General features: G+C 38.4%; 1 protein-coding gene and 1 long non-coding RNA gene across 3 annotated transcripts; one reads left to right on the top strand and one right to left on the bottom strand.

The window, feature by feature from the left end:
* Positions 1-1330: 1330 nt before the first annotated feature.
* On the bottom strand, positions 1331-5257 carry LOC121885656. The gene is made up of 3 exons (XR_006092596.1): positions 5169-5257; positions 3763-3912; positions 1331-2824 (listed from the first exon to the last, which is right to left on the bottom strand). It is a non-coding gene; the product is annotated as an uncharacterized LOC121885656 (long non-coding RNA).
* On the top strand, positions 3919-23328 carry pomk (protein O-mannose kinase). Of its 2 annotated transcripts, none has more exons than XM_042395330.1 (3): positions 3919-4438; positions 12027-12308; positions 22043-23328. In XM_042395330.1, the coding sequence occupies exons 2-3, from the start codon at positions 12027-12029 to the stop codon at positions 22811-22813; spliced, it is 1053 nt and encodes a 350-aa protein (XP_042251264.1). In that variant the 5' UTR covers positions 3919-4438; the 3' UTR covers positions 22814-23328. The 2 variants fall into 2 exon arrangements, with proteins under 2 accessions (XP_042251264.1, XP_042251263.1); XM_042395329.1 differs by lacking the exon at positions 3919-4438 and adding an exon at positions 5307-5395.
* The last annotated feature ends 2595 nt before the right edge of the window (positions 23329-25923 follow it).

Raw genomic sequence — 25923 nt, forward strand, 5'->3', positions numbered from 1 at the left:
TGGAAATCAAGTGTCCAGACAAGGACAGTTTCAGACTGTGACTGTGCATACTTGTACTGCAAGGCTGGTGTCACCTATGTTCTGAAGACCATCCATGAGTACTACTTCCAGATGGTTGGACATATGGGTATCACTGGTATGATATGGTGTGATTTCTTTTTCAGGTGCAAATAGGACCATCATCTGGGGCTTGTCTACTTCAACCCTGAACAATGGAAGAACATGAAATCCAAACTTGACATTTTCTCTAAAAAGAATCTATGGAATGAAACACAAGAGTCCATGTTTAATGAAATCGTTCTTTATTTTTCATGTTTGTGACAATTGACGTTTTATATGGTCTTGAATAATCATTTAGTCAGTCTACCAAATGTAGTTTCTTTGCAGTTGATATAAAATACAGAAGATATCTATAGAATTCATGTAATTTCTGTTTATTGAAATACAGCTGGCTCAAATATAACTTCCACTGTGTATAATAAAAAAATAGATGAATAAATAAATACAAACTGTAAAACAGCCCATCAGTGTAATTCATTCTACCCCTTGGGGTGGATTTTAGTATAATTTCCTATTTTAAATCTCAAACCTGTCCATAAAGAGACCTAATAAACATTCATTGGTCAAGTGAGTGATGAAGTTACACCACTGGTCAGAGTATTACATCTTTGCACAAAAGTAATTTCATTCACCAAAGAAAGTCTGATTTAAATACTATAGAGGTTTTTCATGTTTATAGTCTTGTTTCTTATAGGCCTAGACTGCTGGGGGACTTCCCATGATGCACTGAGCTCCTCTCTCCTCCTCCTCCTCTCCATCTGTATGCATTCATGTAACATCAATGCATGTCACTAACTTTGCTTCTTCCCCGGAGTTTTTTGTGCTTTCTCATCTCACAGGAAAACCTGACCCCCGGGCCGAACCTTCGCGGTCCTTCACAGTCCTGATGGCATCCTTCCCTGGCTGTTGCTGCTTGTGCTTGTTGTTGTTGTTGTTGTTGTGAATGTTTTTCTTCTGTCCCCCCTCCCCCTTTCCCTCTCTCTTTCTCTCTCTCAACCCAACCTGTCAAAGCAGATGGCCGCCCACCAAGAGCCGGGGTCTGCTTGAGGTTTCTACCCGTTAAAGGGGAGTTTTTCCTTACCGCTGTCGCCAAGTGCTTGCTCATGGGGGAATTGTTGGGTCTCTGTAAATTAAAGAGTACGGTCTTGACCTGCTCTATGTGAAAAGTGCCTTGAGATGACTTCTGTTGTGATATGGCGCTATATAAATAAAGATTGATTGATTGATTCCTTAAAGCAGCTGCTGATGTTCAAAAGAAAATGCACCCGTATTTTCCAGAAAATATTTAGTTGAGGCCTAAATATATACATGATGTCTCTCTTGGAATCCACACAGACATTTTAGTCTATCAGGATGCAAAAAATGAATTAATTCCACTAACATTTCAATAAACTGTCAAGGTTTGCAGGTATATTGATGCAAGTAAATACATAAGAATTAAAGAGTCTACAGTGCAACATTTTTTTTAAGATGAATTTAAATAAAGTTTCTGTTTTGGCACGAACTTTCTCCTTTACAACAACACTTTAACTTGAAACAGCAGAAGTGGGCTGCAGCTGTTATGCAGTGTGAAACAGAGAGCACAGCAGCATAGTCCCGGAAAGACACTGGGGAGTGTCTTTCCGGGCAGCATAGTGCCATGATTATTTCCAAACATGATGAATACAGTATTTCTCACTTTTGGATTTGGTTTTCGGCCTAAATTTCAATGAGCAAAGACAAACTTTACACTTTCAGTGGATGAATGTGCAAACAGCCTGCCAGTGTCAAATTCTGCACATACATCAGTCTGCACAGTGAAGTACAAATACTTTAGACTGTGCATAAAATGCTGAGGGGCTGTAAATTTGAAATGACAGATACAGGAAGTGGCAACACTCGGCTGAGGCACTAGCACTCTTTAGAACAGAGGGCCTTGGAGGTTACGTAAGAGGCCACAAACAGTCCACAGTTGGTTAAAAGAGCCCACTTGTGTCATGGGTAAGACAATTAAATATGTGATACTCCTGATCCTCCTCTACATGAATGTGAAATTTGGCTATTGCTTGTGCCTGCATCACCTCTTCTGGGTTTAAATGTCTACTTGTGCCTAAAAAGAGTGGGATCACAAGGGAGACCTTTATCTCAGAAGGAAGATGCTTGATGAGAAAGGCTTCATCAGCCATGACCTCACCGCCTTCCTCAAGTAAAGATAGGATCAATGATTCTCTTGTTATCCCCTTGTCAGATATCGAACCTGTGTACAGGTCATTGACAAATTCACTTCACCTGATGGAGAGAATCTAATTAGGCCCTTAAAGGTGGTATTACCTTTGTAGTGAGAGTATATTCAAAGTTGAGAACTTTTGAACTAGGTCTTTGCACGTATTTCCGTACAATCTAATATAACTATAACTAATAATAAGCGCTCTGGAAACAAGGAGGCAGCTTGTTTACAGGTTCTCTTGAAGGCCAAATTGGAAATGATCCTAACATGAAATTTAGGAAGTCTGTCCAAGTTACACAGACCCTGCTTACAGTTAACTGTGACACATTGAAGCGCAATGCAAAGTCCTGTTCAGAAAAACCTTGCCTCAGATGACAAAGAAAAAGGAAAAAGGGTTCTTATCACCACCTTGGAATCTTCAAAGGAGGAACTGCTTTTCTTGATGCTGTGCTATTAATTCTGCTTGATCATTGATGGTCTTGTAGGCTTCCTTAAGTTGCTCCTCCAGTGGCAGGGGCAGTTCAGCATAATCATGATCAGGGTGTAGAGGGGCAATCTCTTCAATGGAAGTAAAAGAGAAGGAAAATATTGAGGGACACATTTTTAGGAGAGCACAATTGAAACTAGTGATCAATCTCTAATCTGAGGTTATTCACATGTAAAACAATGCGTTTCTCTTAAAGTGATAATTCAGTAAGGTCCAAAAGTCCCATTGGGAAAGTGGTATATACATGTTTAAGACAAATTATGAATATTGAGAGGAACTAAAAAGTGTTGAAGTCCCCCTCCACTCAAAAAGGTTTTGCTTCTTGTTCCTACAGGTGCATGTTTGAGTTTCACTGCAGAATGATGTGTGCAGAGTTTCACACTAGAAGGCTGTTCTCATATTCATCTGCTGAAAGTGGAAAGTTCCTAAGTTTTGTGTGATTAATTTAATCATTCTTTTAATTTATATAGGAGTTAATTTTTTTGCTATTAATATTCTTTTTATTTTATCCTTAGTTGTGTCACACCTTGTGAAGTCAGTTTAGATATGAGCGCTACAAAAATAATCATTGATTACATTACTACTGATGATGGTTTACAGTCCATTTATGGTTAATTGTGAGAGTGTAAATGAGGCTTGTGCACGTCCACCAAGTTTCACAATGACTGAGATTTATAAAACAGAACCATGCGTATGCACAGCTTTATAAATCTGATGAAAAGAATGTATATGCATATGTCTGACTTTGTGCGTACACAGTTTTAGTCATGAATCTACACAGAGTTTTATACATCTGGCCCCTTGTGTCCAACAGGTGAACTTCTGAACTGCAATATATTTGCATATTTATAGATTCTGGAATTTTTAATGAGGTAGAAGTAGAGTGAGATGTCCATTTAAGGATTTTAACAAGATAATTTAACTTTTTGTGGAAAAAAATACACCAGAAACAAATTATTATTCAAAATAGAGATATTGGATCATTGAAACATATCTATGTAGTACTAACCAGGGCAAGAACAGATTATGGTATGGCTCAGCAGCCAAGACTGTGCTATCAGACCTGGATGTTATTCAGGCTCCAATGTGTGCTCTTTAAGCTGAGGCAGGGGCACTGTGGCTCTGTAGGAAACATCTGATGGCCAACTACTGGATAGATCTAAGGGGACACAAAGATAGTCATTTAAGTAAGAGAATCTTCTCCCAGCAAAGAGGTTTGCTGGGAGAAGGAAAAAGTACAAAAAACAAGTTTTGGATGAGTAGGTAAGGATGTAGCAGGGGGTTAGTAAGAGAACATCAGATTATTTGAGTGTTTATGCTAGTGAGTTTATTGCAGTACTGTTAGCATTAGACAAGGTGGAAGAAGTGTCAGCAGGCAAAAATACTCATCTGTAGTGACTCTGTGTCAGCACTGTCAAGCATTAAATCAGGATCAGGCAGTAATGACCAAGACATATTACATGAGCTGTTATTTACTAATTCAAGGTTAGCCAGTCAGGAGAAAAACAAAGTTCATGTCGGTATGAGTGCACTCAGGAATCCCGGGAAATGAGAAAGCAGACAAGCTAGCAAAGGAGGCGATCATGAGAGAATAGATATTAATATTAAACTTTCAAAATCAAAGGGGAAAGCATAGTTTGGAGGGAATAAACAACGGCAACAACATTGGGACAGTGCAACAAAAGGTAGGCGCATGAAATACAAAATACAGTAGGAGTGATAAGAAAGAGTGGAATAAACACTAAAGAGCAAGTAATTATTAGTGGATTAAGACTTGGTCACAGCAAGGTGAATAGTATACTTTTTCTAATAGGAAAACGCCCAACTGGTCATTGCAATCAGTGTCAGGAAAAAGACAGTGGAGCACGTCCTGATTTCATCCTCTGACAACAGCCCTCCTTACAGGCCTCATACAGCCATCAGTCCATTCAAACAAAGTTGGCACAACAGCACCCTTCTTCAACTTTCGCATGCCAACCAGGATCTTCAGGAAAGAGTCTTTTGTGAAGTGATCTAAACATACTTTTGTGTCCCCGTGGATATGTAACGTTACATGTAAAATTGATGTATCAGTTACTGTTTTATAGCTATGTGCTTAACGTAGCCTAACTTAGCAATGGTCATCATAAACAGGCAAGGGCCCCGTCTTGTTTTCATTCTATTTTAAGACCAGGCTAGGCACGGGAGAACGTTAAGTAACCAGTCTAGTCTAAAGAGCTGTGACGTGCTTAACATTACCTCCGGATCAGCCCTTCCCTCGTCTTAACGCTAAAATGTGAGAAGGACAGGACTACGTATCTGGCTAAGCTAGCTAGCTCTATGCTAACGTCCGCCTAATTAGCTTGTCAGTTAGTCTGGCTAGCTAACGTTAGTATGGCTAGCCTAATTCACGCCGTCAATAACCTAACATCTTACCTTGAACGCACTCCATATTGATTTGACTTAATTGTTTTTTTGTGAAGGACCGAGTGCCGTAATTATGAAGCCTTTATTCTGTAAATGTGACAGGAAGTGTTTTTCTGTTTCCGGGTACGAAACGTTTATTCTGTGCTAGCTATAGTTGGAGTGCTGGTAGGGAACAGATTTCTCGTCATAATGTCCCGTGGTGAATTATAACACTATGTGAACCAACGTGGCGCCAGGTATGTAACTAAGTGATGCTAAATAATGTTGATGTAGCTAAAGTTGTACATTCGCTGTGTAGTTACATTGGCTTGCAGTAACCCTGCTGTGCCTGTCTGTCTTTAACCTAACAATCTACATAACTACACTCCTTGCTGATAACTGAACTTAACGTTAGACATATCTTATCCGCAACTCAGCGATGTAGGGCGGGTGTAGATGCGCCGTATGGGGAAAAGTAGGTGCTAAGTAGTGTAGCGATAGTTTGCTAAATGGCAAGGCGTCGCGGAGAAGTCGGACACCACTCCTTCGCCAGTGGGGTGTTCCAACGCTCTCTACGCGATCTTCATCAGTCCAGCCCGACGGGGCCACACTTATGGCAAGTCGTTTTAACATTTAATGTCTAGAATGGATATATATCGCAGATATCCATAATTCAGTTCTTCCAAGCCAAAATGAACATTAAGATATACATAATGAAATTGTTCCTATTAACAGTTGACCTTTCAGATATCCACAACGCAATACACATGAATGGCAAAAGTGACGCCATTTGTATTGTTTTTATTTATCGGGATAGTGTACAGTGTTTAACAGAAATGATGCACTGTAGATTTAGCTTCAAGCTAATTTTCATCTGCAGCCCTTACAATTAAAACATATAACAGCGCAAAAACAAACAGTACAAAGCAAAAAAAACACACAGGACACAAAATTCAGAATACAAAGCTATGAAGAACGATGTTGTGGTTAGAAATAATGTCATTGTGGATATCTGAAATGTTCATTTTGACCAGGAAGAATTGAATTACAGATATCTGCAATAGCCAGTCTAGCTATTAAATGTTAAAATGCCCACTTATACTTACTTATAAGTAAGTATAAATAAGCATTATACGTATACTTTTTAAGGATTTTTAGATATCTTAAATTTATTTTTGACTAGTATAATCCAAGTTGTAGATATCTTGAAATACTATTTCTACTAGTAAGAATGTTATTGTGGTTATCATTAACCACCATTCTGACTAGTGAGAATACAATTTTGACTTGGAGAAATGCTATTGTGGATATCTATTACAGGAGTGTGGTTTGAGTAAATGTTAAAACGGCTTGCCATACACGTTGCATTTCCTACACATTGCCTAAATATATTCGCACTATACATAACCTTTGTCAATATGGCAATATTCATTATAGGCTTATATTACATATTGTATTATGCCTAATAGACTTGAATGGTGTGTGAGAGTTGACAAACAAGCAGATTGGTTCTTAAAATTTATTAGAACATTCAACAATTAAACAATCAACAAATGAAACACATAGCCTAAACGAATCAAACTGTATTGTTTGAATCAATCAATCACAGATAGATAGATAGATAGATAGATAGATAGATAAATGTGTCCAACAGGACTAAATCATCAATGATAAATTAAAAGAATTTAATGCCTCCTTTGGTGCAGTCTGTCACTTGCCAGGGGGAGCTACTCCTGAATCATCTTCTCTGCCTCTGTCTCTGAGCACATCAAGTTCCCATTGCGCACTGCTGATGCAGTGAATATAATGATTTTTGGGTAATTTTTAACTGCAATGTCATATATCTTTGAGTGGCCACTGTAAATAGTTTTCACTGTGAAGTTGTTACAGTCCAGCAGACAGCGGTAATGCAACATTTATGGATGCCAACCACCATAAAACAAAACAGAAGAATTAAAGCTGCAAGCAGTGATGATCGGGCCCTGGCTCCTTCACGCATGTCGGAGTGTGCACAGTCTAACTATGTTGCAGTCGAACTGCTGTTATTGCAGAGCAACACAATACAGCAATACATTTACTAGAGGGCAGCTGACATGGATATACATTTTCATGAATATTGGACATTGCATATAGGAGATAATTATCACTTCCTTTGTCCACTATGTGGCACTAGAGAACACCCACTAATCATACGTCATGTTGCTGTATAACATATGTAGACCACACCATGTAATTTTCACGTAATGATGTTTGTTACAAAAGACTGACTTCCTTTTGTCAGTAGGTGGCACTATGACTATGACTCAATACTGACATGTAGATGTGTTCAGGCCTGGACTCTTATCAAGCATGAGAAATCTGGGGCAGATTGGACAATGTAAAGCCAAGTTACAACAACTTCCTGTTTAATTCCTCAAATATGTTTTGGGCAAACTTGTCTGGCATGCCACGCCAAGGGTGTTCCATGAAAACTAAAAAGCTTGGCAAAGGTGTTTAGATGTATCGTACCAAATTTGAAGTTGCTTGGGTTAAATCTCTAGAAGGAGTATGTTTAAATACAACACCTGTTAATGGCTTCAACTTGTGAAAAAAATGCAAAGTAGATTCAAAATGGCTGACTTCCTGTTTGACTTAGGGTATGACTCCAAGTGGCTTTTTTTTAAAGTCTTGAAGTGGTACAGCTGCCTACCAAACTTTGTAAATCTACATCATAATTAATAAATTTTCTATGGGGTGCCCTCGAGCCATTTTGCGACACCCATGCCCAAGACCCATATGAGATATCACCACTTTTGATGCATGTGCAAAGTTTCGTGAGTTTTAGAGCACCCCTAGTACCTCAAAAATGCGTAAAGTAATTACGGGGAGCTATAGAGCCGATGTGCCTCACCCAAGCCCAATTGTGATACTAATGGCAATACTTACTAATTCTAACATAGATACAAAGTTTCATAAGTTTTCGTGCATCCTTAAGGTCTCTCACATGTCTTTGTAAAATGAAAACTGACACTCGAAACCAAAATGGCTGACTTCTTGTTGGATGAAAAAATACGTATTATGTTGATAATGATGAGAGCAATGAACCCAGTGAATTTTACGGATATCAAAGGAACTTTGTTCCAAAATGGCCCTGCGTTTTGGGACGCTCTGGAGCCCACTGGCCACGCCCAAGCCCAATCACCACAGAACTTCGCAATTTTCGCCAGTTCTGACGTGTGTGCCAATTTTCGTGAGTTTTCGAGTGTCCCAAGCCTCTCACAACTGTGATGGCGTGGGGGAATAATAATAATTAAAGTTGCAAGCAGTGATGAATGGGCCCTCGCACCACACATATCGGAGGGAGCGGAAGCCGTGGTTGTCAGGATCATTGGACACTGTGTGAATGGGTTAAATATTGTTTCTGGAGTGCAGTACGTGGTGGTGGATATGACTTATTAGACTTTGTGTATACATTTGATGAGCTAAGTCTCATTTCGGCCTCAATTTCTGTTGCATGTAGGCAGTACTATATAAGTGAAACATTAATGCAGCAATACATTACCAGAGGGCAACTGACATGTATATACATTTTCATGAATATTGGACATTCCATGTAGGAGATAACTATCATCTCCTGTGTTCACTATGTTGCACTAGAGAACACCCACTAATTATACTTCATCTTGCTGTATATCATATGCAGACCACACCATGTAAATTTCATTTAAATCAGATGATGTTTGTCACGTAAGGCTAATTTCCTGTTGTCAGTAGGTGACCCTATGAATATGACTAAATATTGACTTGTAGATGTGTTCAGGTCTGGACTCTTATCAAACATGAGAAATCTGGGGCAGATTGGACAATGTAAAGTGGAGTCACAACAACTTCCTTTTTAATGCCCCAAACATGTTTTGGGTTAGGGTTAGGGCAAAATTTACTGGTATGCCACACCAAGGGTGTTCCATGAAAACTAAAAAGCTTCACAAATTACCATCACAAAGGGTTTAGATGTGACCTGCCAAATTTGAAGTTGCTTGGGTTAAATCTCTGGGAGGAGTTTGTTAAAATACATCACCTGTCAGTGGCTTCACTTGGTGGAAAAAAAATGCACAATTTATTCAAAATGGGCTTCCTGTTGAACTTAGGGTATGGCTCCAAGAGGCTTTTTTTTACATATGGAGATGGTACATCTGCCCAACAAATTTCATAAATCTATGTCAAAATTAAAGGTGGGGGCTTTGACTTTGAAATTTTCTAGGGGGCTTGGCCCTTGAGCCATTTTGCCACACCCATGCCCAAGACCTATATCCAATATCAAGCTACACAACTTCTCATGCATGTGCAAAGAGTCACATCGAAAAAAATTTTTGAGTATGAGCTTCCCGAGACTTCATTCGCAATACTCATGTAGGATATGTGTTTGTATGATTTAAAATGAAGGAGCTATCTCAATTCAAATGTAACCATCATCTGTCTTTTTAACAAGATTAATAGTTCAGATTACATTTGAGTCTGAGACTATTAGACAGCACTCTCTGCGCTTTTATTTGATTTATTCAAAAACCATGAGACATATTTTAATGGAAGTAACACTGGATGAGAGGACAAGTTTGTCTACATTTTTTGTATAAATTATGCTTGTGGACTGGAAGCTGTGGGAGTAAAGTTATAATGTGTTGAAGATTTCTGATAAAATCTTCAGGCCTGTACACTACAGTGCGTGATGTCAGGAGTGACAGTCAGTTTATAATTGTAGCATCCGTCGTCCGACTAAGTATTGATAACACGCTTGATACTTTACAAATTGGAGGGTTTTTTTTATGAATGTGGGAGCTGATATGAGAAAATGAAATAAATGGGCTTGTTTCTATAGAAAAAAGCAAAACTTTTTGGAGAAGTCTGAGTTTTTACATGCAAAGTTTATTTTGAAAATCTTTTAAAAAGACTGAATTTTACAATATTGACTTATTATTGACTTAACTTACTAAAGTTTTGAGCTGTAGCTAGTATAGGGGAGACCAGGGACAGTTGTAACATGGGATGGTTGTAACACCTTGAATTCCCTCAATCAGAAACAAGCTACAGTGATTACACTCACTCTGCACATGCTCAGTTAGATTGTCTTCTTGCTTACAAAAAAGGAGCCACATTTGAAACTGAATCTTGAAGCAAAGGTGTTTTTTTGAGGTAAAAGTTTTTCTATCAGATTATTATATTATTATATATTATACTATTTTTTGGATACTGTCCTGAGATCTGATAATCTAATTTAAGTGAGAGTTCCGTTCCATCAATACGGCTTATATGAGTCCCAGCTCGGTAACCATGGTAACGTAGTCAGCAGAACTAGCCTGCTCCATGGCGGGCTAACGGTCAAGCTTAACTCAGCTGCATGTCAAAGAATGTCCGACGGACGGAAACAGACTCTCAAAAGACGGTTCCATCAAGTGTCTTTTCACACTCGCAACCCTTTTATTTAAAAGCTTAGCATTTATAATTTAAGAAATAAAAGTGTGGCAGCGTTATTTTGAAGTTATTTATTTATTCATTCACCAATTTTGTTCAAGCTGTGAAGACAAAAAGAAAATTAAATAAAGTCCAAACTATGACCTTCTGCTGTGTTTAAATGTATACAGTGGTAACTGCTTATAGTGATTATAGTTACAGTGATCAGCTGCTTATATGGATCAAAAAGCTCTGAGACAGAATCATTCTTATACAATATTTATGCTGTTTAAATAAGTCACCTATAAATCAAGTAGTCCGCCTACAGTATTCATTTTGGGTCTCTTCATACATGACAACATATGGAAAAACATTTTAAACTATGTAAATCTATTTTTGTACTTTACTCCTGTGATAAGCGGCTGCTGCTGCGTGAACACTGAAATCATGACAGAGGCAGAAAGTCATTTTCTCTCAATGACAAAAGTAGTCTCCCTGAAACTTATGACAATGGGGGGATTTAAGTAAATTTCACCGCTTTCCCAGCTTCAAAAATGTGCACACTGCATTTGAAACAGCTAAATTGTATTTTGAGACAGTCATTAAAATCTGTATCTTTATATTCATGTAGGCTAATAAATATAACCATGTCAATTAGATGGTATTCTGCATTTTAAAAACCTAAAGGCCTATATAAACTAGATAGATAGATAGAAAGATAGATAGCTAGATAGCAAATTAAATGTAAAATGTCATAAAATTACATTGTAAGTTAATGATAATCAGTTGCTAATAGTCAGTGGAAACGTGTTTGCTTACAGCATGCTAAATATCAGAAAGAGGAAGACAGACAGGGGAGTCCCAAACCTTTGCTGGAGAGGGCTTCAGATGGCATAAAACAGAGCAAATCAGTCAGGACAGTGGCCAAATCATACAGCATTTGCAATGTGACCCTATACTCATACCTCAAACTAATCCATTTTGATTGATTGATTTTGATTTTGTTTGTTCTACTCATTAAATAATTTTCTTGCATTATAATTTGATGGCTTCCCCTCTTTTTTTGTCATGTAGTGTGAATAAAGGTATTCATTATTTAAAAAAAATAAAAGAAAAGTCACAATAACATGAATGATAAATAATTGTTTTCCTTTTGAGTATTTGATTGATTAATTGATTGACATGTTACAACCGTCCCTGGCATGTGTTACAACTGTCCCAGTGTACAGGGACAGTTGTAACAGTGGAGTGATTATTTAAATCAGTTTTGCAACCTGTATTTCATGAAACCACTTAAATACATTGTTTCAGTAGTTGACACATTGCAGTTTATAATAGAGCAAATAGACTGTTCCAGTTCCAATGGTTTTTGATTTATTGGGAAAATTGCGAAAAGTGTTACAACTGTCCTTGGTCTCCCCTACTTATATTATCCTCTCCCACCTTTGTTTTCCATTTCAGATGTATAGCACTATGGATCGGAGCGGTAGCAGTACTATCTCCTACAGTGTTCCAGTGGTGGTGATATGCCTTGCTGCTTTGCTCCTCAGCAACATATTGATCTACCTGTATCTGGACTCTGTGTATCAGACTAATGAACAGCTGCTGTCTTCTCATGTAAGCTGTACGCCTCGAAACTTTAAAATGACGACCATGAAAAATTGCACCCCCTGGCTTCAATGTTCACAGATAAATGCCGAAGTACACAAGCTGAAGCTCATCGGCCAGGGAGCAGTTAAGAAGGTAGATGATGTTTTACACTGAATGTTTTTTTAGTTTATTGTGTGAACTGAATTAAAGGGAAAGGGTGAATTATAAGTAACAGAAAGTATTTTCGATTCCCCATCCTATACTAATGCAGGGCTTACTCAAAATTACAAGGACTTCAAATGATATTGTGTTTGTAACCTGTTGAAATTACTTAATTAAAATGCCATTGAAACAACAGTTAGACATCTAAAAATGTTAAAAAACATTAAAAAAAATCTTTTCTGCTAGTTGCATGTCAACAAGATGTCATTCTTCAAACAAACCACATACAATGTGGTAACTGGTGAGCTTTAGAGGTGCTGGTCAGTGTATTTTGTTTCCTTCGAACAAAGCCTAGCTGTTTCCCTCCAAAGTTTGTCCTATCATCTGCTGGCTGTAGCTTCATATTTAATGGACAGATAGTGTGTGGTAACAATCTTCTCATCCAACTCTCAGCAAGAAAGAAAATAAGCATATTTCCCAAAATTTCAAACTATTGCCTTGAGTTTTAAGTTTTTTGTTTGCAATGCACCTCAACACTCAACGATGCCGTATTGTTCAGTGCTACATCACAACTGGATAGTCACAAGCACAACAGACCACACTTGACTTTAAGAGTAAGGCGGTGTAGGAGGACAACTGCTTGTTCTTTGATTGTGTTACTAATCTTTGATTCTTGAGGAAAATAAGAGGCAGACTCCCTGGATTCCTAAGTTTGTAAGAGCAGACCCTCGGCAGAACTGACCTTTGTAACCCTCTAAGTGGGGGTTTGATCAGTGATGCTCAACAGACTCAGAAAGACCTCCTAAGAAACCATTTTGATAAGTTGAATTATGACACGACCTAAAAGCATGAAATGACCCTAAAGGCCACTTGGACTGGAGGAAAACAACTCCCACCTTAGTTGGAGCACAGACTTTTATCACCAAAGCCATAAACTAACCCACATTCCTGAGGACTTTGTGAAGCCTCCTTGCAAATCTGAGGCAAACTGGAAATATATTATATCATGTTATTGGTCATGTAAATACAAGAAGAATGGTATAACTTTCATAGGTGTATGACTATCTCATAAAGAGATATAAGGCTTGGATTTTATTAACCTTTTATACTACAGGTAACAATACTGCCCTCTATCGACAAGAGTTAAATTCCCCTATGTGAAGAGTTAATGAATATTTGATAACCTTGTATTTGTTTTTTAAAATCACCCAAGTGTTTAACTTGTGATCTATTAACCTCATAGACAATCATATTTTAGTAGGTAAATTAGACAAGTAGCTGTGTTGAAAGAATGAAGTTATGTTCAACTTTTATTTAAATATGTTTCTGAAAGTAATCTAATCACATAAGTGTTGCCTAACTTTATTTCCTTTCACTATAGTATGAAACTTTATTTCAAAAGATGGTTTAAGATGTGTAAATAGTTTGAGAAAGTTGAACCAATGAAGGTTGTATGCTTAGACATCATGAAGTGTTAATATGAAGGTTATTATGAAACATATGTAAACTTAACCATTATTAATCAGAAAATATCATGATGAAAATAATGTATATGGCCACTGTGGCCTAATGTGAAATATTAGGCCACAGTGACTCTGAAGTGTGATTTTTGCATGTAAAAACTCAGAATTAGACTTCCATGAAATTCCTTTACTCCAGGAGACGCAGGCTGCAAAGCATCAGCCACACCTAAAGCCCCTAGAACAAAGAAATTGAATATTCATCAATAATTCGGCGTAAAACCCTTTAGAACACACCCAAAATCCTCCCGTTTTATCTTAACTTATAAAAACAGCGTCAAAGAGATTCCTCTTTGAGCTGGCCTCCAAGAAAACTCGAGAAAACTCTTAAGTATACATATTATGCAACGCCATATTCCTTAACAGAGCTACGCTACCAGTAGTTTCACAGGGAATGACACAGCAGTTGACTCGCACATCGGAACAGCGCTGCACAGAGACTCCCAAACGCTGTTGATTTCCGAATGAACGGATATTTGGTGTTATTTTTGGCATTAAAATTATTTTTTTGGCCTGGTGGGGGTTCTTGTTGTTATAATTATAGGGAAAACACTGATTCAGTAATCAGGAAATGCTCAGTAAACGTTAAGTACAGTTAAACCTAGCAGTCCCCATTAGGTTGGGTGAGTTATAAGTTATAAAAACAAAGGGGCTGTTTTGAATACACCCCCATTTTCACAGGTAAGTTGTTAGTCTGTCCTTCCCGCTGGAGCAAATGGATTCATCCTGGAAGGCTATTGATGTAGCACTTTTCTCTTTATGAAAGTAACACAGCGATTATTTGACCAATGATAATTTGGGCGGATGAGAGCATATTGACCAACTAATCGACTACAGCCCTACTATGATTGTGTAATCTGACATGATGACGATTGTGAAACACAAAAATATTGTGTAGTCTGATCCCGACATAAATGGCACAACTGTTGACAATCCAAAAGACATTTGTGAAAATTATTATAAAACTCTATATGAATCTAACCTGTCAACTGCAGAACTAGAAGATTTTTTTAATTCTTTAGATTATATAGAGAAAAATTATATAAATGGATTAATAAATAATAAGTCATAGAAATAAGACATTTTTTTATATTGGAGTGCAGAGGATGAATTGAGGAGTCTCACAGCCTGAGGAAAGAAGCTGCTCTGTAGTCTGGTGGTACGACAACCGATACTTCTGTATCTTTTAACAGATGGCAGCAGGGTGAACAGGCTGTGATTGGGGTGGGTATTGTCTTTTAGTATCCCTTGGCTCCGTGCAGGGTCCTCACCTCACCGATATCACTCGGTAGATGGGTACTGATGATGTTCTGGGGTGGTTTTAATCACCCACTGCAGAGCCTTCCTGTCTTACGCCATGCACATTCCATGCTAATTTGTGATGTTTCCAGTCAGGATGCTTTCTATTGCTCCTCTGTAAAAGTTAACAAGAACTTGGGATGGGAATTTTGCCATCTTAAGTTTCCCTAAGAAGTACAGTCGTTTCTGAGCTTTTTTTTTTTTTTTTTACCAGGGTGGAGATGTGTGATGATCATGAAAGGTTTTCTGTGATGCTGATACCCAGGAACTATTCACCTGCTCCACTTCAGCTCCACTGATGTTCATTCTCCAAAATTGTTGATTTCCTCCCGATATGAACTCTCATCGTTGCTTGAAATCCGACCGATGTCATCCACAAACTTCACAACAGAGTTCTTTCCATGTTTGGGGTTGTAGTCATGGGTGTACAGCGTGAATAGGAGGGGGCTGAGCACACAACCCTGGGGGGCTCCGGTGTTGAGCAGTAGAGTGGAGGAGGTGTGACCATCAGTCTGAACTGTCCTGGGTCTGTTTGTGAATAAGTCCTATATCCAGTTGCAGAGTGTGGTACTCAAGCCCAGAGTGCTAAGTTTTCCAATCAGTTTCATGGGGGAGATTGTATTAAATGCTGAGCTGAAATCAACAAACAGCACTCTGTAGTGCTGTCATTATGTGTAGGTGTTGTCATTTTTAAAGTGTGCGAGTGGCTGTGATGTTGTCTTGGATGCGCTTGAAAACTAGTTTTTCAAAGCACTTCATTAGAATGGGAGTGAGTGCCACAGGGCGGTAGTCATTTAGACTAAGCACAGATGTAGACTTTTTAGGTACAGAGATGATGGTGGCTGTCTTGAAGCAGATTGGAACACTCTCCTGTGACAGTGATATGTTAAAAATGTCAGTAATAACATCAACTAGCTGGTTGGCCCATGTTTTTAGTACACGGCCAGAGATGTTATCAGGCCCAGCAGCTTTATTCATATTCACTCTCAGCAGGATTCTTCTCACATCCGCTGTGGATACTGACAGTGGCAGGTCCTCTGAAGGCAGAGTGGACTTTACAGCTGACTCTTTGTTGAGGATATCAAAGAGAGCATATAATGAGTTAAGTTCATCTGGCAACGTGGCCTCACACATTACGAGGGCGATCCTGCTTTTGTAGTCTGTGATGTTCTGGATCGCCTGCCACATATCTTTGGCATTGTTGGTGTTGAGATCCCTCTCCAGTCTCTGCTGATGCCTCTGCTTTGCCTCCTTGATGCCAGCTTTCAGTCTTGCTCTGGTGGTGTTGTATGCTTCCTTGTCACCTGACTGAAAAGCAGCTTTTTTGGTTCTGGATAGATCCCTCACCTCTCCATTCATCCAGGCTCTCTGGGTAACTGAGTCTTTTTTCATCCATTTTATTTTCCTGCAATTGGACATTAGCCAGAAGTAAGTTGGGTAGAGGAATAGCCTTAGGTCCAAGCTGTGTTAGCTTGGCTCTGATCTTGGCTCTTTTCCCTCTCTCCCCGGGGCAATTGCACCGCTTGTGGTGACCGGCTGATCCGGTTGGGTGTTCACAGTGATCATTTCAAGGTCCGCTACACTTAATCCACTTCCTTTTCCAATGTTGATGAGTGTATTTCTGTCATAAGTAACACGTGCTTCAGAAATAAAGGCAAATTAAAACAAAAATGTAGCATAGTTTTAGGGAGCTACTGGCCATTGCATCTGCATATGCCACTGTTGCTATGGCAGAAATGGCAATGTTAGGACAATTGGAGATGTTAATGAAACAATATGTGTCCAATCACTGTTGTAGAAATTAAGGATGATATGAAGTCAAATCAGTTTTGTTTATATAGCACCAAATCACAACAGAAGTTATCTCAGGGCACTTTTCACATAGAGCAGGTCTAGACCATACTCTTTAATTTACAGAGACCCAACAATTTCCACCATGAGCAAGCACTTGGCAACAGCGGCAAGGATTACGAAACTTAAATTGAACAAATCTGGAATAGATGGGTTGACTTCTGAATTTTATAAAATGTTCTCAGCAGAGCTTGCCTCCTTTTCGCTTAATGTTTTTATCGAGAGTATCAACAATGAAGAACTCCTTCCCTTATTATGCAAAGGTTTAATTACTCTAATCCCAAATCCCTAGAAAGATGTCTTAATGTTGGATAATTGGTGTCCCATCTCATTGCTAAACAATGACTATTAAATTATTGCATTATGTCCAGCAAATAAATTAAAGTCCTAAATGACATTATTGATGAATCCCAAAATGGCTTAATGTCTGGCAGATACATAATTGATACTATAAGACTCATCCTTGATATCTTTCACTACTCATTTACTACTAGATTATAGTTTAATTCCTTTTTCTAGATTTTCACAAGGCCTTTAACTCTATGCATCAATTTATGTTTGAATCTCTTGATTTATTTGGGTTTGGAGAATGCTTTAAAAAATAATTATGCGCCTTATATACTTTTGGGAATATTTTGATTAAATTGCCCCATGGAACTATGAAGAGATTTAGAATGGAATGGGGTACCTGTCAAGCTTGTCCCGGCTCCCCCTATTTATTTTTACTTCCCAAGCAAATTTTAGCCACTTACATTTTAAAAAAGTAGCTTAAAAGGTATTTTGATAGCAGAAAAGGTAATCTCTCTGGGTCAGCTAACGGATGATACAACTCTGTTATTACAGGATAGATCTCAAATTGATATTGCAGTTAAACTATTAGATGTTTTAAGCAGCCTGCGGTCTCAAACTTAGCCTATCCAATATGAGTTGCATCCCATCAAGGTCTGCAGTGATTTAGAAGTTTCAGGAATTCCTGCTAAATTTAAAGTTAAATACTTGGGTGTTACCATTGTTAAAGACCAAATTTCAAGAATGAGTGAAAACTTAAATCCATTAATTTCTTCACTGCAGCAGAGATTTTATTTATTGGTTCAAAAAGTATTATAGAGTACACTTGATGTGAGGTGTGAATGAGTATATACACCAACAACATGAAAGAAACTAACATTCTATTATACACAGAGTAATCTAATAGTAAATACATGTTCTTTTCTCATTTCAAGTAAAATAAGGGTTGCATTTAAAAATAATGTGCATCCTAAAATAAAGTGGATTGATCATATCGGGTCTCTTAGATTGTTCCTATTTTCTGTGTCTTCAGTTCGGATTTGGGTGGGTATGTTTGCTCCAAAGATTTTAGCTTTGCCTGTAGTGGCACTTCACAATTGCCATGGTCTTGAGCATATGAGACAAACTGCTTTTGAAGGCGTATTTATTCTGTTTTTTTAACGTAACTACAGTCATTGTGTATTGGGCTCTAAGTGCTTTCAAAAGAAGGGTGACCTATGCTCAAGCATGTATCTGAACGCCTCCTGTGTAGGCACAATGGTACACTCGCTGCTGCTGCTGATGTGCTAAACATGCTGCTCACGTTGTGTTTGCTCCAAAGATTTGTGCTTTGTCTGTAGTGGTGCTTCACTTTCGCCATGGTCTCAGAGCGTATGAAACAAACTGGTTTTGAATTGCCCATGGAAGTATTTGCTCTGTTTTATGCACTTAACTACAGTCTTTGTTTACTGGGCTCTGAGCACTTCCAAAATGTGGGTGACCTATGCTCAACAATGTACTTGAACGCCTCCTGTGTAGTCACTCGCTGCTGATCTGCTAAATGTGCTGCTAATGCTATGCTTTCTGTCTAGACACGGGATACAAATGTGCATTCTTGATTAAAAGCTCTGTTTTCGCTGTCCACTTTGCCTTTTTAGAGCACTTTTCTCTGACTCGTGTCATGCCGGGTCTCTGTTCTCTCCCTGACTAGTGGGAGTCAGTTGGCAGAGCCCTGAAGCTCTGCTCTGCCCCTGCACAGAGTGGAGCGGCTCATTGAATGCTGGTTTATTCAAAGTTTATTAATATTAAACTTATCGTGTGTCCAAATTGCACCAAATTCGACACTGGACTCCTTTTGTTCCCCAGCCATACACCCACCAAATGTAGAGTCGATCCAATGAATGATTCAAGAGATGCATGAAGGACATAGACATACAGGCATACAGACATACAGACAGAGATTCCTTCCTTCAGTAGATAGATTAACCATAACTGCTCGAGTCTTGCTCTCCAAAGCTGAGGGCCTATGTAGACTTGTTTATGCTGGCTCAGCTCTCAATCTCTTAAAAGAAGTAAATTTTAGACATATTAGAAACTGTCTCCCTTTAGACACAGCCAAGATATTTATGCATGCTATGATTTCTTTCCCATATGTCTTATTGCATCACATGTTGGGGGCAGGCTGGAGAAACAGCCATAAAATCTAGTGAATTCTTATACAAACAAACTCTGGGCAAAAAGCCAATGCATTTCGATCACTGTAGGGTACTGGAGAAATTTAGAATTTACGATTTGAGAATTTCAGATTATTCTCAAATTATTATTATAACTAGTTCATAAAATTTTAAATGGTTTGGTCCCTCCACACTGCATTTAGGCAATCAGCTTTCTATGTGAAAGCCACAACTCAGTGGAATGCCCTACTTGATGATATAAAGAGCTGCAGTTCCATCAGTACGTTCAAAACCAAATTAAAAAATCTGCTAAAAACTACTCAGCTCTGTAACCACTGACTCTAAATTTCATCTCATGGTCTTCTCTGAACGCTTTTAATTTGACAAGTTTACATTATTAATTTCGAGTTGACATTGTGGGTGTATGTGATGTGCTATTGTGTGTAGCTTTGTATTTTGTATGTATTTGTATTATGTGTCCTGTGTGTTTTTTGCTTTGTACTGTTTGTTATTGTGCTTTTATATGCTTTGATTGTGACCTGCATAAGGGACTGCAGATGAAAATTAGATATAAGCTAACTCTGGTACAGTACATCAAATGGCAACATTTACATTTAACACTGTACATGGTCACAATAAATACATAAATAAATAAATAAAAAAGTGCAAAAAAAAAAAGTCTGTACAAAAATTGACAAGCCCTTGTTTGATTTTATCTGGAAAAGGAAATCTCATCTCATTCGAAAAAATGTAATGATTAACAAGCTTAGTACTGGTGGATTCACGCTCTAACACGCTACATTCCACTTTTACAATTAAGTGGATCAGAAGGTACTTGACAAATCCAAATTCGTTATGAAACTTTATTTCAACATATGTATTTTAGGACTTAGAAGGATTTAATTTTTCTATTAAGATGTAATTATAATATAGAAAAGCTTCCTGTAAAACTCTCTTTTCCCCTCACAAATACTACACTTAGAATAACCAGAATATGTTTTTCAAACAAATCATTGTTTTTAAAGAAATGGGTTTATACTGGCATGCTACTTGTCTGTCAGTTGTTTAACAAAGAGGGTCATATGTTTACTTATAATGAATTGTTATCAGAATATAACATTCCTGTACTCCCTAAACAATTTGCTGTTGTCTTTGATGCTATTCCATCAGGTATTAAAATTCTACTGTCATCTGCAACCAGAGATATTGTCCATCAAACTACTACACCAGAATTATATATGGGGAATTCAGATCCTCTTTTGAGTATAAAAACTAATAATGTATAAGGGAAATAATCCAGAGGGGCACAATTAATAAACTCACTTCTGTATTTGTAATCTGTATGTTGGTATAGACTGGAAAAAAACATTGTTATTACTCAGGAATATTTGGTTTCAAATAAGGTGCGGGAGGTGTCTTTGAAAATATTGCACAGGTGTTATCCAGTTAATTCAGTTATTGTAAAATACAGGCTAAATGTTGACCCTCTTTGTTCCCTCTGTCACCACACAGATGAAATGACAACTCATCTTTTTTGGGACTGTTTTATTCAGACTTTTTGGTATGACCTTAATCTTTTTTAAACAGATACTCAACTCAAACTCAAAATTGAATTTATTTTGGGGGTTTTTTGCTGATGAAATGCCTGTCAAGAAAATGTATGTTATTAAACATTTCTTTATTAACAAAATTACATATATGGGCCAGCAAATTTGCAAAACAGAAACACAACCTAACTGTCTTCATGTCCTACTTAAAATCCTACCTGGACACACTAAAATACTGCACAAACTCTAAAGCTGTGAAAACTAGAGCCTAATGTAATGAATTTGATTTGTAACTAATTTAATTTAATTTTGTTTATGTTTTTGTTTGCTTTTTTTTTTTTTTTATTGTTGCATTATGATCTGTGTGGTACCTTTGTGAATATAGCACAGTTAGTTATCGGTGGCCCATGTATTATGTGTTTAGACAGAAAAGGAATTCTTTTGGTTATTTGCATAACCACTCTTGAGTAGCACAGTGTTGTCCTTCAAGGAACAGCAAAAGAAAAAGGGAACAGCAAAAACAATAGGGAAAAGCAAAAGCATTAGTGAAAAGAATAAGGAAAAATAATGTGAAAATATATGAAAATGCTTATAATTATTCTTTTATATTTGATTTAATATTTCCACATTTATTTATTCTTTTATTTATTCCTCTTTATATTTCCACATTTATTTTCTTATTCTTTTACAGATTTATTCTTTTTTATGGCACTCCTATGATTCTATATGAATGCAGCCTAAGACCCATTTCTTCTCTTTGGCCTTTTAATGTCATGGCCTGTCAATGTCATCATGAATATGTGGCTGGTCACACAATAGTATATATTTGATCTCTCTGCAGTGGTGTTGTGTTTTTTTAATTTCACATTTAAAAAAGTTGTCTACACTTTTATTTACTCATCCTCATGATTATGTTAGGTTGCCTTTATCATGTCTGATCATTTACAACACTTTTGTATGGTTTAGGATGATAATATGAAAATGTTGTCGCATGAGACCCATTGTCATTGTAGTACTGAGTATGTCTTGTAGAGCTTAAACTCAAGCACCTACTTTTCTTTCCCCAGGTCTATCTGGCAGAGTGGAAGGGTCAGAAGGTGGCTCTGTCCAAACTATCTTCTCTGGATTACCTGGAGGATTTTCTCCATGGGTTGTCCATGTTACAGTCCCTGCAGGGGCCCCAGGTGGTGCAGTTGGTGGGGTTTTGCCTTGAAGACCATGCCCTGGTCACTGAGTACCACCCACTTGGCTCACTGCTTAATTTGGATGGTGTTCTCGCACAAGAGCATCAACAACAACACAACACATGGCAGACCCGACTGATGCTGGCTATAGACTATGTCTCTATCCTCCATTACCTCCATAACAGCCCAGCTGGGCGGCGGGTCATGTGTGATTCCAATAGCCTGGAGAAAACTCTCTCCCAGTTTCTGCTGACAAGTGACTTTCACCTAGTAGTTAACGATCTGGATGCACTGCCTGAGGTGGACCAATCCAGAGGCTTGTTGGCAAAATGTGGCCACCGGGAGCTCACTGGGGACTTTGTGGCTCCAGAGCAGCTGTGGCCCTTCAGGAAAAAAGGGAAGCCTTTTTCAGATGATCTTATGACTGAATATGATGAGAGAACAGACATCTGGAAGATTCCAGACGTGACAGGGTTCCTGATGGGAAGGGTACCTGGAGGGGATTTAGTTCACTTTCATCTATTTCAGATTCACAAGGAGTGTAAGAAGGAAGACCCCAAGCTCCGCCCTTCAGCTCTGGATGTTTTGAAAGTGTACAAGTCAGTCTACAGCAGCATGGTGCGAGACAATGCTGGGTTTAGAGAAATGCTTTAGAATAATGACTCAATTAAAAAGACAACGAACCTACCCTAAAAACTCCAGCTACCTTGCTAATTCAAACCAACATGGTGACTAAACTTCATCTGACAAGCACCTAGCTCCATTTGGGATGGTTTGGGACATTAGGGGAGGTTAACCAGACTAACATTTGCCAAACCAACCACAAAATCCTCACCCTTGATTTAAGTTCTCTTGAAACAGAAGCATACTGTTTTAGAACTATATAAGACTTAACTTCCCCAACTCCAAAAAAACTGTAGCGCACAGATGGGATAGTCCCAAACAGGACTAACAGGCACCTGTGGAAGAGTCATTTCACCAAGCGAGGGGGATATGAAGGTGAAATAACCTGAGCTGTATACCAGTCAAAAGAAAGTGACATTGCAGTCCAAAAATAAGTCTTTTGCAAAGAAAAACAGTACAGTAACTGTACATGATACAGCATATACTGTGAGAAAATACCAAAACATGATCATGTAAACCTACCCAATTAAATTAGTAGAGTACAATATTTCCTTCCTGCAGCAACTTCTGTTTACTTGTTAGCAGTGTTAATTTTGACAGCAAATTTTGGTGTTAGTCATATTCTTTTGACTAAAATGCCATTTAGTTTTAGTCATATTTTAGTCATCTGAATTGTTTTAGTTTTAGTCTAGTTTTAGTTGACTAAATATCATAAAGGCCTAAACACACTAGAAGCATTATGACACGCTTTAAACTGCCTTGATGCGCCTACTCCGACCTTGTTTCGATTTTTGGAGTGTCAAATGAGGACCCAGCGCCCAAAGCTGTTTTCTCTGCAGCCGAAAAAGAGAGAGAGAGCGCAAGTCAGCTGAGCACCGGCGAGCGAGAGAGAGAGAGACAGCGCGGCGGTGGTCGAGCAAGGAGAGCGAGCGGTAGTGAGAACAAAACCTTTGAATGAGGTTATCATGAGTCAGTTATCACTCCCAGTGCGTTTAGGCCTTAAGATTTTAGTGGACTAAATCCACAGTAGATTTAGTCGACTAAAATGTAACAGGTTTAGTTCAAGTGTAATGCATTATTGAAACATTTCTCTAGAATTTCCAATTGATTTTCTGTATATACACAGAATGCTCTACAAACTCATGGACTCCTGGAGGAAATATCTTTTTACCCGTTGTTATTATGGAATGGTATTAAGGTTTGAATGTGCAATACAGACACAGTTTTGACTGTTGTGATATGAAACATGTCTTTATTTATCTTTAAATCAAATATAAATAAAACCAAGTCTCATATAAAAGAAACAAGAGCATGGCCTTGCTTTTTCGCAAAAGACCATCTCAGACAGTAACAAAATAACACCAATGAGCATTAGGCTTACAGTCACTGAATTATTGGATACACTCTACTGTCTCCATCATTAGAACAAAGTCAGTCATTGTGACCAGTAATCCTGTGCACCCAGTTCATTTAGCTATGCCCTCCTCCTTGGTATGTTGTTCTTTAGAGTCACTTTTGTATGTAGAGGGCCCCCCCACCACTCATATACACACGCACACACAGCTCCAAGTTGTCTCTACACTACATTTCTGCTCCTTTCACCCATCATATGTCAAAGTGAAATCTTCAGTCAGACATTGGGGGGGACCAGTGGGTATGGGGTGGTATAGGCTTATCTCGGACTATAAGCTACTTTAAAATAAAGATGTCCTTACAGCTCTGATGGAGCTCAAGATTCATCCATAAGGAATGCTTTACAAACAAACAATTCCACCATACAAACCTGAATCTGTGTGTAACAGCTGACGTGTAGATGTGTGGCAGAACATAAAACATTATTTACCGTCAGATGCTGACCGATTTGGTGTTATTTGAAGTTACTGCTGCTGAGCCGCATGCATGCATACGTACAGATTAACTAACTCATTTCTGCTGCTGTGTGATGCTGCAGATATATAATAAACTCAAAGGAAATAATCTTACACACAGCCAGCTGTGGACACATTGGTGCAACAGATCCATCTACAGATGGATTTCCATCAAAAGTGTTGTTGTTCCGTCATAGTCCGTTGATTTTTAACCACTAGTGCAAAAAGATTTTACTCTGCTGCTGCATTTCTGCTTTTCGCTTTGTATATGATTAAATGGAAAGGGAAAGAGACACTTTTTCCAGACATCAATGCTTCTTCCACCTTCCTGCAGTTGTATATACATTGATTTGTATGTCTGTTTCCTCCAAAGTAATCAAAGGTATGGCAGTTTTATTTATTTATACAGAAACCCGGTATTAAACGGGCCCTGGGGCTAAATTATTAAATATTGGAGTATTAATAAGCTCCAACGTAACCAGTTCTTTTATCAGTACCTTTAACATTTTGGTGTAATTTATTCTCACAATGCAGTCTCTCCTCTGCTCTCTGTTTCAGGGCTGAACTCCTCCACACACACAAAAACGCACACACACACGGAGCAAAGCCCTGCCCTCGCACTCAAATAGCCTCTGCTTGCGCTTAGATTTGCTCTGTTTCTGCTCAAACTGTGTGCTTGCACTCAAATATAATGTTGCTTGCACAAATTTCCTGTGCTCAAGCTTCAGCTCTTCTCCTCGCACTCAGGCTGCCTCTGCACGCTCGTGGAACTTCTGCTCCCAGATTTCTCCTCTGTTCTTGGATTTTTTGTGCAACAACCCTGTCAAAATCTCCCAACCACTAGAAGACCAGGTGTAGTGTTGACCAATGAAATGATCCCTGCCTCCTTGCGAGCTTCGCTTTACTTCTTAGAGCGTCCTGTATGGGCAGGTACTCTTTAACCGGGTTCATCCACTCCCGCCCTCCAGGGCTTTATTAAATGTACTTCCCTTGCTTTCTGTATGACTTTTGGAATAAAAAGACGGGTCATTTATACACCAGCACCCGTGATTTTTACTATAGTAGCTGCATACAGTATTATAGTAGCCGCATGGTACGGCGCTCACCTGTTGGTGTGCTGGAGGAGAAAACGATATCACCTTCATCATAAACGTTTCTATGGTAACCCCCATGCGAGAAGGCGAGATGGTCGCTTGAACTTCACGTTATATATGAAAAATTGAAGTGATACACGTTACAAGGACCCACAGTTGTAGTTTAACTTCTTCTTGC

This window comes from Thunnus maccoyii, chromosome 19 (assembly GCF_910596095.1).
Source record: "Thunnus maccoyii chromosome 19, fThuMac1.1, whole genome shotgun sequence".
NCBI lineage: Eukaryota > Metazoa > Chordata > Actinopteri > Scombriformes > Scombridae > Thunnus > Thunnus maccoyii.

Excerpts from the sequence above, each read along its gene's own strand:
- pomk (XM_042395330.1), top strand. The coding sequence starts at position 12,027 with ATGTATAGCACTATGGATCGGAGCGGTAGCAGTACTATCTCCTACAGT. Across the intron at positions 12,309-22,042 it reads GCCAGGGAGCAGTTAAGAAG|GTCTATCTGGCAGAGTGGAA; the intron begins GTAGATGATGTT and ends TTCTTTCCCCAG.